The 16100-nt window shown below is 33.1% G+C and overlaps 1 protein-coding gene across 1 annotated transcript in view; it reads right to left on the bottom strand.

Moving 5' to 3' along the window:
* Positions 1-14891, bottom strand: part of LOC121382189 (harmonin-like) — a 63850-nt gene extending 48959 nt beyond the window's left edge. Inside the window, exon 1 of the mRNA XM_041511711.1 lies at positions 14753-14891. Within this exon, the coding sequence (XP_041367645.1) occupies positions 14753-14788 (36 nt within the window). The 5' untranslated portion in view covers positions 14789-14891. The remainder of the gene's footprint in view (positions 1-14752) is intronic.
* Between the last annotated feature and the right edge of the window lie 1209 nt (positions 14892-16100).

Here is a 16100-nt window from a genome sequence, read left to right as displayed (position 1 = left end):
GGATGGACTATAACTTTCTGTAACAACACACTATTGTGCTAACAGTAGAATAGTTTTCAAGACTCTACAGGTGTGACTGCATAATAATTCACACTTGTGAAGAATGTACTTTGTCTGTGTTCAGGTCAGCTGGGAGTGAAACCTGCACAAACTCAACTGCACTTGTACGTAGTAAACATAAGCGGTGTCTAAGATTACAAAGCCACACATCTGCATCATCAAATGAAAGAGTAATTTACACCTTTTAAATAATATAGTAATATATTCTGATATATAATGAAGATATACTGTCAAATACTATTAAATCAGCAATCATAAATTACATATTTTTGTGGGGCACAAAATAATTTGAGTTGGTAAATGTAGCTGTGAATGTGGTTAGCAATTGTGGCATGTTTAATATATGTTAACTGTTCCTACATACAAATAGGGACATTATTTCCTTCAGCTTGCTTGACAAGATACCTTAAATGGATGTTGAGAATTGTTACACTGGTGTTTGTGGGAAACTCTAGTAATCATGACAAATGTATTTTTGGGGGGGTTTTCACACAGTACAAGAATAATTAAATAATTTGACTTTATTTGTAAAATATTTTAATAATAAAAGAATCCTTGTGACCCAGCAAGCTCCTAAGTTTTTTGTTTTTTTTAATTCCCATTCATTCTCCATGTAAATATCTAAAGTAGTAGCAGACTTTGCCAACATGCAGAATACTAAATTAGTTTCTACAGGATACCATTTATATTAAACATGTAATAAAAACAATATCAAAAATTATATTACATGTATTTAATTTATTACAATGTGCTTCATTGCTTTGTATAGTATTTTAATTTTCTTTGTTGGGCACAATATTGAAGGAAAGCTGTACACATTTCTACAGTTAAAAATGTATTTTGTTTAACGACACCACAAGAGCACACTAATTTATTCATAATCCGATATTGGATGTCAAACATTTGGTACAATGTAATTCCGACGGTCTTAGAGAGGAAACCTGCTACATTTTTCCATTAGTAGCAAGATACCTTTTATATGAACCATCCAAGACAGGATAGTACATACCATGGCTTTTGTTATACCAGTCGTGGGAGCACTGGCTGGAACGAAAAAATAGCCCAATTGGCTTATACTGACGGGGATTGATCCTTATAGACTGGCAATGCATCAAGCAAGTGCTTTACCACTGGGCTACATCCTGGACCCACACTACAGAGTAATTATTCTAAACCATACTCCTCTTTAAATATAACACTTACAGGTAGTATTTAGGTCTCTGCAATGTCATATACACTTTGTAGCTATCAAAATATATGTATAACTTACAAAAAGATAACTGAATTTTTACTGATTAGTTAAACTACAATTTATTCAAATATAAAAGAAGGTTATCAGTCGATATAACATTATTTAACTGTCTCAACTTTTGTACAGGAGTAAAAGTAATTTTGTTGATCAGCTGATCCAAAGACTTATCCCATTAAGTGAAGTATAACAAATATCTAATGGGCATTGTTCCCACTGTAGTGTAAACCTAAGTACATATACATGTATTCACCGTATTTGTGCTGGTTAAATTCACTTATCGTTTCCATGTGATTACATGTACATGTCAACAATACACAAACAATAAGAGTTTGTAATTAATGCCCTATTCTTCACATGTACTAAAATCTTTCATTACGTCAGGTTGGTTTATTTACAACATGTAGGTAGGTCAGTGTGTTTTTATTTTGGGGTTGGGTTTTGGTTATTGTTGAGGGTTTTTCGTTATTGGTGGGGATTTTTTCAATTATTTATTACCGTAAAACATATGAATCCTTGCATGTCAGATATATGCAAATAAAATCTGTATTTAAACAACCACCTATCATTTCCTTCTAATTTATTTTCATGCAAGCTTTAAATATTCAAGCATGCTGTTCTGGACTCACACCTGTTATCTGGCTATCTGTCCAGAGCAAAAATTAATGGTTAGTTGTCAGTGGTTAATGAGAGACAAATATAGTGGCTGTACCTTCCTATTAACTCGACTATTAAAAGTCATTTTGGGTTAGCACCAGTAATGAAGCATGAACCCAGTGCCTGACAATCAGCCTTAATACCGCTGACTTAATCACTGTCATTGAGGCTAGTAGAACTACATGTACCATTTTTGTTACATTATTTTGTTATACATGTAATGCATAGACTTAAACTAAGTTAAAGAGATACAGTAGTACTGCATGACTTCAGTCACACATATAACATATGATACTGGCCAATAACAAGACCGTACCTACATGGTTTTCAAGCAAAATATCACACTTATATTCCTAATTAACACATATTAATATTAATCTTAACAGAAAATAAAATCTGGAAATTTTAATATTGGTAGTTGGATACTTGGATTTGCCCTAGGGTTGGGGATACAAAATGGTCTAAACTGGTCGCCCTCATTAAAAAAATATGCAAAGCATATTGAAAGTTTTGGACAGAGAATATGGAAAATATTGGACATACAGTGAAACATCTGAAAACACTGTACAAACAGTTAAAAATCCAGAATTGCGGATAAATACAGAAACCTTTCATCTCCGATATATAGTTAATAACCAGCAGGGTTGAAATTCAGCAGTCGCCAGGTCACCCGTGGTGATCTTTATTGGCTAAGGGCAACTACAAATTTGACAAAAGTAGTCCAATGGGTGACCATTAATTTTCGGGTCTATTATGTTACCAATCCAAAAAGAAGTGAACTGAGACTGAATCGAATTAGGAGATAACCATATCAAATTTTTTGATTTGCAGGTGTTATTGTCTATTTGATCCCGCAAATGTAATTTTTGACCGAAAGTGTTAGCTTGAGGTTAAAAATGAAACATTTGCAGGCATTAAATAGACAATAACACCTGCAAATCTAAAAACTACATAGGCATGATATGGTTATGTCCACCGTAAATTGAATCTTTTTTTCTACGAAACTAATTGTATAATTGGTATTTCTTGAAAAAAATACCTGGCTACAATCTAACTGTAGACCCATGAACCGTTAACTTGGCCTGTTCCAATTGCTAATGAAGTTGTTTTCATTTGATCCCAGAAAAAGAATGTAATTAACCAATCACAATACAGAACACACTTGCCATCAGTTTACAATGTGACAAAACAAAGAGCATCTGTGCTGGTGTGAATTACAGACACAGTAACAGATGACATAGAACATGTGCTATATTTTGAGTGCCAGACTCACCAGACCCAGCTCATATGGTTTTGGGCCAGGGTTTTCTACAAATAAAGCTCAAAACATATTGCAGACACTGCATGTATTTTGTTAAATCTTGAAGTCACCGTGTTATTGGAATGGACTATGTACACCATAATTATCTGGTAGATCTTCTTTTTGACATTATTCAGTGGACAAAATCAGTCTATCTGTTAGTTTTAACTCACACTAACTTGAGTGTATACATACATATAAAAATAACAAAGGAATTTTCCATTACTACAGGAATTATTCCAAAGGTTGTTGTTGATTATTCCAAAGGTTGTCTTTGTTGGTATCGTTTTAAGTTTAAGTGATTTGCAAGAAATAAGAACAGGTCAGATATAGTCTTGACTTACATGATGACATAATCGGCCAAAGATTACTATAATAAATGTTGTTGGAGTTGGTATGGTATGTTTAAAACTTAATATGTTTTTATATGAATTTTAACTTTATTCATTATGAAGTTACATGCCAATTCATTGTATGTTTTTGAAGCAAAAGGACTATGTACGGTGAGCACATGGTTTATTATTGAATAAAAAACATTCTAGGTTTGACTTTGGCAGTGCATTTAACTTTGATGTGATACGTGGAGGACAAGTTCAATTTGAGAAGGCTAGTGAAAATTTTTCTTCAACTAGCCCCACTGGTGACCATGATTTTCATGTTCATTTTCAATCTTGAATCAGTAATATCTGAAATCTATTATGCATTGATTCAGAAAATCTAATAAGCAAAAATAAACAAATGTTTTATAATCAAGCTGAATGTGCCACAAAAACAACTACCAGTAACAAAAACCAGGCTTTAAGCTGTTAATTTGCAAAGCAACAAATATTTAATAATGTTTGTTAAAAAATAACATGTTTAATAAACTTTTGTGTTGTTGACAATAACAATGTTTATTGTCCAGCTTAGACTCAGTAATCACAAGATCAATCTAATTCCTGCAAAATACTGTTTGAATCATATTATAGCTGAATGTCTGGTGTTTTAGTAATTTTGCTCAGTTGTATACTTGTGTACAAATAACTAATGCATAATACATATTAATGTGACATTATTTGACCAGAAATTGATGAAACTCCAAAACAATATGTCAGTAATAAGTCATTTTAATGGGTATAATCACCATTACTGGCAGAAACGTGTTAATATGCACCTACATGTGTAAGTAGGTAACCGGCTTTTGACTTGAAAGACAAAGTTTGTGGTATGTGGTAGTCCAGATCCTGTTACCATTCCAATGAAATCTTTGCACATAAAAAGTCTATTAATCATTCACATGATAGTAAACAAATTTTATTGTCTTACAAATATGTATCAGCTTTGATAATTCAAAATTTGTATGAACCATCCCAGAAGAAATTTTAAAATCGGTAAACTGAAAACACCACTATTAACCAGGTTTGTCAAAATGTGACGGCAGTTAGAATATTTTATCAGTTACTTTTACAACAGTAACAGTAGTATGTGAATGACTACCGTAACTAAACCTATTTATTGAATGTATTTATTACAGATAGGATGATAATCATACTATGTGAAAAACAAATTAAACATATTTATTGAATGTATTTATTACAGACAGCACATTTTTGATGAACTAAACATATTTATTTAATGTATTTATTAATGATAGTATGTGAAAGACTAACTAAACATATTTATTTAATGTATTTATTACAAATAGTATGTGAAAAATAAACTAAACATATTTATTTAAAGTAGAGCTAAACTTAAAAGTTGATTACACCAGTACCACCACCACCACTAATTACATGTATCTCTCACCTTTGTTATGGCAACAAATTACATATTAAAAAAGTATAAAAACAAAACAACAAAGGACATAAAGTTATTGTAATGAATTGTGTTATAAACATGTTATGTGAAGTCTAATAATAAATGATTTGAATAATAATTTTTTTAAATGATAGAAAATGTGTAAGAAAGAAGAATAAGGAAAAACATGCCCATAAAGATTTTTACAAGTACATGTACATGTAGATTGCATGTAAAAGCTGTTAGCACCAACCAGAGCAACAAGGCAAGGTGAACCAGTGTTTGACAATTTGACAGGTTAAGTATCACCGGTGACCAATGATGTGATCACTGACCTTGCAGAATAATGACGAACTTTATTTACGTGCTGGTAGTGTTCACTTTATTATTATAAAAACTTAATCTTTTTTTTAGAAACATGTTTTACTTTAAGCTTCTTCTTTTTTTCATGCTATATGAATAATTAAATGATATCTACATTGTAGATAATATAATAGAAACACAAATGATTTCAAAAAAGTTTTAATTGTTTTTGACAGAAAATTTCACAAGACAGTAAATTTCTAATAGTTACATAAAACATGATATACTAGTAGATCATCATGTCAAATATTTTGAATAACAGTAAAATCAGTAAACTAATGTTCTCAGCCAAAAAGTAATGAATGTTATAAGTTTGTTTTGTTTAACGACACTACTGGAGCACATTGATTAATCAATCATCGGCTATTGGTAATTCTGACATGTAATCCTCATAGGAAACCTGCTACATTTTTCTATTAGTAGCAAGGGATCTTTTATATGTATTTTCCCATAGACAGGAAAGCACATACCATGGCCTTAGACCAGTTGTGATGCACTAGTTGGAATGAGAAAAAGCCCAATCAGTTGAATGGATCTACCGAGGTGGTTCGATCCTGTGATGCAAGCACCTCAAGCTAGCACTCAAACCGACTGAGCTAAATCCTGCCCCATATGCAGGTATGAATAACAACACAGCTACATGTACCAGTGTCAAAGGTAATACAAAGTTTTAAAAACCCTTAAAATAGGAATACCAATTAAGCATATGACAGAAGATAACTGATAACAGTATTAAATCTCAATATTGTATGTACTTTATTACTAAATCAAGAGGATGGGGTTTTTGGAGGGGAGTTTTTTTTATTATTATTATTTATTAGTCCTTTCAAAATTAAAATACATTTGCATATACATACATGTACCAGTAATGTACATTTACTATATACATAAGCCATACGTCTCATTTTATCAAATTTATCTTACCGTGACAGTAAATTTAGCTCCATCAAATCCAGGAGTTACAATGTCTAACATAATGAAAGAAAACTTTCCTTAAAATGTATGCCAACAGGATTTAATATTAACACCAAAAGGTACGGCTAAAGTCCTTAAAGAGAAAATGATAAACAATTGGGACACTGATACAGGTATCTTTAAGCTGTGATTAAAGTCAATAGTAAAGCCTGTTTCAAAATCTCTGTCATGTATTGTGGTTCAAAAAAAATAAAAAATTCATTGGGCTGTAACCAAAGTGATGATCAATTATAGAACCTATAATCAAATGTTGTGGGAAGTGTTAACTGTACTTGTGCCTCCACTTTAGATGACTGAATTGATGCAAATTATGTTGGGGTTGGGGTTTGTTTTCACATATGGATCTTTCTTTGAAAATGGTACCTTAATGTGTGTTTTTTAAATATTTTCATTTCTGTGACAAGCATTTCGATAAGAATGCATAAATTAATATGCACACCATGTTGTTTCAACAAATCGAGCCATGTAGAAAAATAAAGTCTTGTGCTAAACTGTCTGGCTCATAATCTGTACATAATTTTGGTGGACACCACTGGTTACATATGGAACCCCAACTTAGACTGCAGATTCTGTCAAAATCCGGCCAGATGCATCACAAAAATCAACATAAACATCAATTTTAAAATCTATTCTTTATTAACAATTGTTAATAGCATTAAAACAATGGCCATTTTAGATGTCCCAATTTTTTTCCTAATGTTTTGCCAATTATTTTGTACTGTTGTTTTTTTAGTTTCTCCTAAATTTTTCCTATCTATTTTACATTTATCAAGGGAATATTTTAGTGAGAACTAAAATTAAATTACTGTCCAGTTTTGAGGGAATTCCGGTTTACAGAGGGTCTGGTTTTGAGAGGTTTCGCTGTACTTATATTTACTTTGTGACAGTTAACGATCTTATTAAAATATTTAGTTTAATAAATCATGCATATTCATTTTATAACAATTAGGTATTTCATTAAACTATTAAATCATAATATAAATAAATAGTAATCAGTTATAACAATAGTAGTAAATCAAGCATTTTACTTCTTGACATTTAAATATCTTAATAAAATATTCAGTTACAAGTATAAGTAAATCTGCCACATTCACTTTCAAACATTTGAAATCAATATGATATTTCATTATTAATAAACCATGCATATTCAAATATGAAAATTCTTATTAAAATATTTAGGTATAATTAAGGAAGCCATGCATATTCCCAAAAAGATATTTAATATTTTATTACTAATTAAATTATAAATAAACATTGCATATTTTCTTTAAGGTATTTAATATTATAATAATATATTACCATAAGTTATAAATCAACTATGCATATTCCCTTTATGAAACCGTCTATAGTTTGTAACAACAGCTGTCTGTTCCCAAGCGTCTGCAATCAATGAGATTAAACTGGCTGTGTCAACAATACAAAACCAACATTTACTTGTTGAGCTGGGATCATACTACATCGTTTGATATGTTGTTGTCGTTCACGAACTTCAATAAGGCACATCCGTTTCTTAGTCAAAGATCACAGGATTATGTACACTGTTTGCTTTTTTCTACTTTTCTTATTTCATAGGTGTATTATCATTTTTAAAAGCAAACCAAAAAACAAGCATTGAAGAGGTAAAATGTTTTATTATATATTTTTTTAATATCTCAAATAAAATAATTTATTCAATTAATTTTTTTTTTTTTTTTTTTTTTTTTAAATCAGCCTAATTAACTTATTGGCATGTATGTCACATAGTCTACCTTTGTGCTTTTTTAAAACATTGAGTAAATATGTACAGGTAGTATTTTTCTTTTTTCCTTTTCAAATATTGGTTCTTACATTGCCCACTTTCAAGAAATTATTAAGGATTCAAGGATTTAGTAATGTTCACTTATAATGCCTAAAATGAAAATTGTTTTAAACCAGTACTGGTATTATGTGTTCAACATACCAATAACCATATTATAATAATATATACCAATTTTATTATGGTAATTTACATATTCAACTTCAACTAATTATTGTTCACTATTGTATTACAGGTGCAAAATTGATAAGTAAATAATCACACCCACAAAGTTATGCGTACACATTTTATTAGCTTAGACAAAATACACTCTGTCAAAAAAGAAATGCATAGGTGATAGGTAAAGAAGAAAAGTGTTTGATTTTACAAAATATAGTTTTTTTGTAGTGTTCTTGGAATGGGGCAGCATGCCCAAATGCACCCTAAAACAAATTTAACACACGTTGTGGCACGTTGTGCGACAACTGCACGAAATCAGCGTGAAATGGTCAGATTTTGGCGATTGCATGTGAAACTCCGGGAAAAGATTGGGGTAGTGATGGGTATTTAAAGCTGCAATGCTCACAATGATGCCTCATTTCCATTTTGACGTAGACGAGTTACAAGATGCCAAGACTAAACCTGCCGAATTGAAACATTGCAATAGGCTGCCTCCAGTTAGGTAAATCGCAGTCAGGAGTCGCACGCCACATGAACGTCCATCAGATCACCATTTCACATCTCTGGGATAGATACCAGCAGCTTCAATCAGCTGAAGACCAACCCAGAAGTGGAAGAACTCACATAACAACTGCAGCATAAGATCGCTACATTCGGGTTCTGTACTTGTGCCACCGAAATGCCACAGCAACGAACACTGCTGGACGCATACCTGGTTTGAGAAGGGTGTCTGCACAAACCATTCGAAACCGATTCCAAGAAGCTGGTTTACGGGCTAGGAGACCGTATGTTGGCCCCGTCATGCGATGTTAACATCGACATTTACATGTTCGCTGGTGCACGAATGTACAGGGGTGGAACTTGGCAAACTGGCGACGTGATTGACGGCAACATGTTTACAGATGCCACAATGAACGTTTTGCCAACAAATGCGTCGCCCAAGTTGACAGATTCAGTGAAGGGAGTGTCATGATGTGGGGAGCCATCTCATACATCGACAGAAGTGTACTTCTGTTCATATAAGGGAACCTGACAGCTGTACGCTACCGGGATGAAATTCTTCGCCGCCACATACTTCTTATTTTGGATCGACAGAGAGAACTCTTTTAGCAGGACAATGCCAGGCCGCATACGGCATGTGCAACAATGGATTTCCTACAGAATGAGAACATTAATGTGCTGCCATTGTCATCAAAATCGCCAGATCTCAACCCCATTGAATATCCATGGGACAAACTGGACAGACGTGTATGTCAGCGTAACCCGGAGCCTCAGACGCTTCCACAACTGTCACATGCATTGCAGGAAAAATGGGCTAGGATTCCACATGCCCGGATTCAGAGACTCATTTAGTCTATGCCAAGGAGATGTCTTGCAGTGATTGCTACTGCTGATGGCAACACAAGGTACTGATTTCAGCGCCCTCGTGCAATGCTGTTTGGTGACGAAAACACCTTCACTGCTGTCAGTCCATAGCAAGAACATTGTCACATACTCATGTCAAATTTTACTCTGATACAATCATAAATAACGAAATTATGCCACTTTGTATTAAAGAGATAAATTCCATGAATATTTCACCTATGCATTTCTTTTTTGACAGAGTATATAAGGGTTAGATTCTGCTTCAAAGTATGTACCAAAATGCAAACAAAATAATGATTCATTAAACATACAAATTATTAAATAGGGTCATTAAATTTAAATTCCATCAATTTGGTGAACAGCTTAAACCCTCAAAATTTATTTTGGACAGATGGAAACCATCTTTACATCTGAAATTTAAATCTGAGAACAAAAGTTAGAAATTAAGAAACAATTCTAGAAATTAGTCTCAAAATTAGACTTCTTATTGACCAAAACAGTTATTGAGGAAAATGCAGATAAAAGCTGATAGTTGATACACTTACTCCTTAAAAGAAGGAATTCTGGATATGTCAGGAATACTGTCAAAAATAAGATGGCAAGCAAAAGCGATGGTGAAATCGATTATCAGAATGTAAATGGATTATGTCTACTATTTGGTACATAAAATAATTGGTTCAAAGGATATCCTGAATATACCTATCAATATTTTATATTTTAAACCTTTTATAACGTGTTTATTGTTGCATTGTATGTACCAGAGGAGTAGATTAATCTGCTGTCTACTTAACGGCCACAGACTTGGGCCAATCCCTTTAATATCAAAACACTTGAAAATAGTTCATGTCCAGCAAAACAGACATTATTTTAAGATTAACAGGTGCAGTGAAAAAAACAACCACAAGTGGTTTGTCTCACAAGAATAAAAACCCAGTACATGTACATGTGGCATCATAGTGACACCTCTGTTTATTAGGTCCTACAACAGAACCTAATAAGCAACATTTATACTGAGCAGCATGATAAGACAAATGGTATATAATTTATAGTTAGACAGTCTGTCACCCAAAGGCAAAATCTCTCACTGTTTGTTCATATTTGAGATAAAACAAGCATTCTGAGAATACTGCTAAAGCAAGACATGTCCCGCACCAGGCCCAAAAAAATATCATATCTCCTAAATACAAGGGCCATATCTCTAAAGCAAGACATGTCCCGCACCAGGCCCAACAAATTTTCGTATCTTCTAAATTCAAGGGTCATATCTCTAAAGCAATACATGTCCCACACCAGGCCCAACAAATTTTCATATCTCCTAAATTCAAGGGTCATAACTCTGTGAAAAATTGTTAAGTCACCCTGAAAGGTAAACATGATCTGTAACAGTACATGATAAAGCTATATATAACATTTTATTTCAATATTTTCAAGCATTGCCAAACATATCTAAGTCCAGAATACAAATTTTCATATCTCTTAAGTTCAAGGGCCATAACTCTGTCGCAAATGGGTAAATCACCATTAAAGTTAAACTTGATTAGTAACAGTACATGATAAAGCTATACATAAAATTTCAATATCTCACATCATTGTTAAAAAAACCATCCATAAAACTATATGTTGGACAAGCAGATGGACAGACAGACAGACAGACAGACAGACAGACAGACAGATGAACAGACAGACAGACAGACAGACAGACAGATGAACAGACAGACACAGACAGATAGAGTGACAGATGAACAGACAGAAGAATGTAGAAGAAACCTATAGTCCCCTCCGGTTGGACCAGTCAGGCATCGAAATAAGTCGAGAACGGTCGTTCAGGTTACCGGGAGGTTACCACATGTACAAAAGTCGAGAACGGTGTTTCGTTCTCGACAAAAATTTCAACTTAACAGTAGTTTCGCGTCTGAACGTATACCAGGCTATGCATTCCGGACTTCCGCGTTTCATTTTCTCGTAAGGAATTGCATCGATGTTCGCGCGCACTTGTGCAATTGCAAGCAATTATAGTCATTCCGCGTTTAAGCAGCGTCCACTAGATAAATTTACTTCCGCGTTTCGTTTTCTCGTACGAAATTGCACCAATGTTCATGCACACTTGTGCAATTGCAAGCAATTATAGTCATTCCGCATTTAAGCAGTGCCCACTAGATAAATTTACTTCCGGAGTTCGTTTCTCGTACCAATGTTCGCGTGCACCGATACAATTTTAGAACGTCCGCGTTTTAGCCTTAAAAGTAGTAGTAGGAACAGAAAATCAATTCTAACTTTCATGTAGTTGTGGTAACCTATAGGTTACCAGGCTATATTTTGTGGTAACCTGTAAATGGGTTACCAAACACAATGCTTATTTCGATGACTGCCAGTTGGGAACTAATAAAAAAAAGTATATAATTTTTCAAGTTACTATACATGTACCTTTTATGACCTAATTATTTAAATATTTATGGTTAAACCATTATACTAACTTTATTACAAATACAATAGATATTTAATTCTGAATTATAGTGTTGATAATTTCTATATTCAAAACATGCAAGAGTTGTTGTAGAAATGACCTAACACACATAGGGGATGATCATAATAGTGATTGGTAAGCAATATTAAATGTTTTCCTTTAAAGGCAGTGCAAAATAATTTTGATTAGGCTATTCAATGAAAATAATAAAATATATATATATATATATATATATGTATATATATTATTGTTTTTTAAAAACAATTTCCAGTGGGTTGCCATGATCACAAGGCATGGAACTGAAAAAGAAATTTTAAATCCTAAGCCTTCTTTTTATCTCTTTTTTTTTGTTTTGAGGTACCATATTATTTTTATTTTTTTAAATATTTATTATTCATTTTACATACATAATATTTTATCTGGACTCATAGGGGTGAATGTAGTAAAAAACAACAACCCCAAAAACATTTTAAAGCTGACCTACCCTACCAAAGGCCGATTACAGTCACTTTTCGTACTCTTGTTTTGGCTTTGTACACAATAAATAGAATATATCTTGCCGTAATTTCACTTCAAATCCATATTTTGTAAATAATATTTTTTTTCTTTCTTACAATGTTTTTTTCAAACACAGTCAGGTGCTTTAGTAATTCTCAAACAAACAAATTTCAACAGCAGTTTTGCTTGGAATTTGCTAGCATTCTAAAAATGGAAACGCTAGTACGGGTAACCAGTTTATTGTTATTGTAAGGCTATGCAAAGTGATGTCGTTAGAATACTGACGTCATTCAACTTGAAAAGTTAGGTATATTACTACAATGCCTAGCCACATTAAAATAAAAACCGATCTACTTACCCTAACTCCTGTCAAAATTGTTCCAATTTAAGTTTTATATTGAGCAGATAATGTTGTTTACAGGTCGGAATGTTTTTATGATTCATAAGTTTAGACTAAATATTAAGTTTAAGTTTTAAAAGATGAAAGAAATAAAAAGTATCTTTTGTCAAATATATCATATAAAAAAATTACCATTGGATGTGCTATATTTATTGTGTATGAAGCCAAAACAAGGGTGCAAAGAGTGACTGCCATCAACTTTAATTTTTTACAGCACATTTTCAGAAACATATTTTTTAATGGCCGTATTACAGGTTTTTTACCATTAAATTACACATTACTTAAAACTTTTTGTTTAAATTATCAATTTTAACAACTCCAAAGTGTTTTTAGATGTCCATATAAATGTAATAGCTAAAAATGCATGTTATGCCATTTAACCAAAAAGGTATGGGTACACACACACACACATATTATAGTTGGGTACTACCGTTTTGTATCTGCATTGTTGTAATACCTATTTAGGGTACCAAGCATATCTCAAAATACAGAAATTTCACAACATTGAGAAATATTATTGCTATTAAGTAAAACACTATAAAAAATATATATATAAGTCAGGGCTCACACTGAAGAAAATTAGGTTGTCATGCCATGTATATATACAGTGACCAAAAGGTTTGTAATGTATAGTTTGCCACTGACACTGATCAGATATAATAAATAAAATGTACTGATAAAAAAATACAATAAAACACATCTGTTCTTGGCACTTCTAAAATATGCATACTTTTATATTATATCGGTTTTGTTTAACTTATCTATTTTCATATTTTTATTATATAAGGTTACATCCAAAGGGCCTAACTGCACAAGAATACTGAATAATTTGGAACCCATGTGCTATTTTCTGATCATATGCACTCTTGCATCTTTGTTTTTTTTAATACTTAGGAGATCCAAGTGGTAAAAACCATGTGTCATAAAGACATAATTTGATGTTTTAGAGAACAATAATATTTAAAAGTGAATCCAGCAACATGAGTAAGGAAACTGCATAGCATCACAGAACTGCTATAAATTATTTAGTTGTTTGGCGGGCTAAGCGTATATAATAGAAATAAGTTGCCCGACTGAATATTACATCAATACATGGCCTAATTAATTCACTACACTCTCACAACTTTGCAATCTCACAGCACACTGCAATTTAAAAAATAAAACATGCAAGAACAATGGGATGTTGCTAAAGAGATCTGTGTGAATTAGGCCACTCAGCTATAAAAGGCTGGAATCATGAATCATTTCACTGGTCTCAGGGGTGTCACAGTTAAGCCATTGGACATAAGGCTTGGTAGGTACCAGGTTGAACATTAATTGGATATAAGCACGAAAATCAGTTGAACTAACTGAACTGAATCATTTCACTGTAAAATTGCAGTTTGACATTTCAATTTTTTGGTTTGATGCTTGCAAATGTGGATTTTAGTTTTTTGGGTGAAGGTAAATTTAATATAAAAACTCGTAAAATTTACCATTAAAAAAAAATGAATCTGTTAAAAAAAAAAAAAAATGTGTGTCATTTACTGTGTTCGATGTCAAAAAGGATGGTGCCACGCTATCCTTTAGGCTTTAGGGGGAATTAAACGATCGGAAACAGGTGCAACAATCAATGAATCATACTTTACGATTGATTAAGGTATGTTTACATGGTTAGAGCTATTTTACAAAGCAGTGTCGGTTGGTTATACCTGTTCATGGAAGTACTTTGCGAAGGTTCTCTCCATAGCTGATTATAGCTGTTGACTAAATGGAGTATTTGGAATAAAAAATTGTTCTTAGAACCTAGTTGTGGAACGCGGAAGTAACATGTATTATTTATTCCGGTACCATCGGAAGGGATGCAGTCGATTCGTCCACTGGACGATTCGTCCACGTCCACTGAAAATTCGTCCACTGAGGAACTCGAGACGATTCGTCCACTACACAAAATCAGTTCCGGACGATTCTTCCACTGGGGTTTTATTTCCCCAGTACATTTCGTCCACGGCCTAAATAATGTGTACTACATGTACGTGGGGGCTAAATAAATTATTAGATATATTTTATCCCGTATTTTTTTTGCTGTGTCATAAATTTACAAAGGTAAAAATAAATTATATTGCATTAGATTACGCTTGGTAGATGTTTTTGTAACAATGCTCTGCAGACATAATTCTTTGGTGTTTCTATTTATTCGGTTATTATTTGTTTCTATAATGTACGCCTTTCACGCTACATGTCGTAGGATGTTTTTAGTACAATATGCCCAGTAAAGATAATCTTTAGCCCTTCCCTTTCAACTTGTTTGGTTTCTGTTTGCTTTACCAATTAAGTGTACAGGTGTACGCTATTGTGATATCGTGAAGTAATTAGCAATGCAGGCTCATTACTGCTTAAGCTTGTTTCACCAAGTTGGATCCAGTAGCGTCTAAAACAACACGCCTTATTTCAAAGCTGCACCACTAACTACCTGTATGGACGGAATGAATGAATGAATGTTTAACGACACCCCAGCACGAAAAATGCATCGGCTATTGGGTGTCAAACTATGGCAATGCAAACAAATAAGGTGATGATCAATATCAATATAAAAATTCAAGATTTAAATAAAAACAGTGTAAAGAATTGTGCAAAAATACAAATATCACAGATAGATACTGACTTTTACTCAAAATTTCAATTTGTGCTGTATTGGCCATTCTCAAAGAGAATGTTACACCCCTGCACCACGGTGAGGTTACAGCACGCTCAGGGGTGTATGGACGGATGCAACGGATGCAACGGCTGAAGCATAGGACCCGGCAGGAAGAATTCTTTGCCATTTGGAGACGCTACACCAATGACGAAATTACTGCCAAAGAATTGATGCGTGCTGTTGCGAGATTATCCATTCATTAGTCGGCTGACTGTTGGACTTTTCTCTTCCAGTGATATTTGAATGGATAATCTCCTACAGTGATTTGTGCAGTTAACAACGACGAAATACCATTCATCGATTCTACACTGATTTAATTGACCAAAAACATTCGCTTGTGTATTTCTACTACTGTCAAATAT

This window comes from Gigantopelta aegis, chromosome 9 (genome assembly GCF_016097555.1).
Source record: "Gigantopelta aegis isolate Gae_Host chromosome 9, Gae_host_genome, whole genome shotgun sequence".
Lineage (NCBI taxonomy): Eukaryota > Metazoa > Mollusca > Gastropoda > Neomphalida > Peltospiridae > Gigantopelta > Gigantopelta aegis.
Note: the sequence above shows the minus strand (reverse complement) of the source record. Positions and strands in the feature narration are given on the sequence as shown.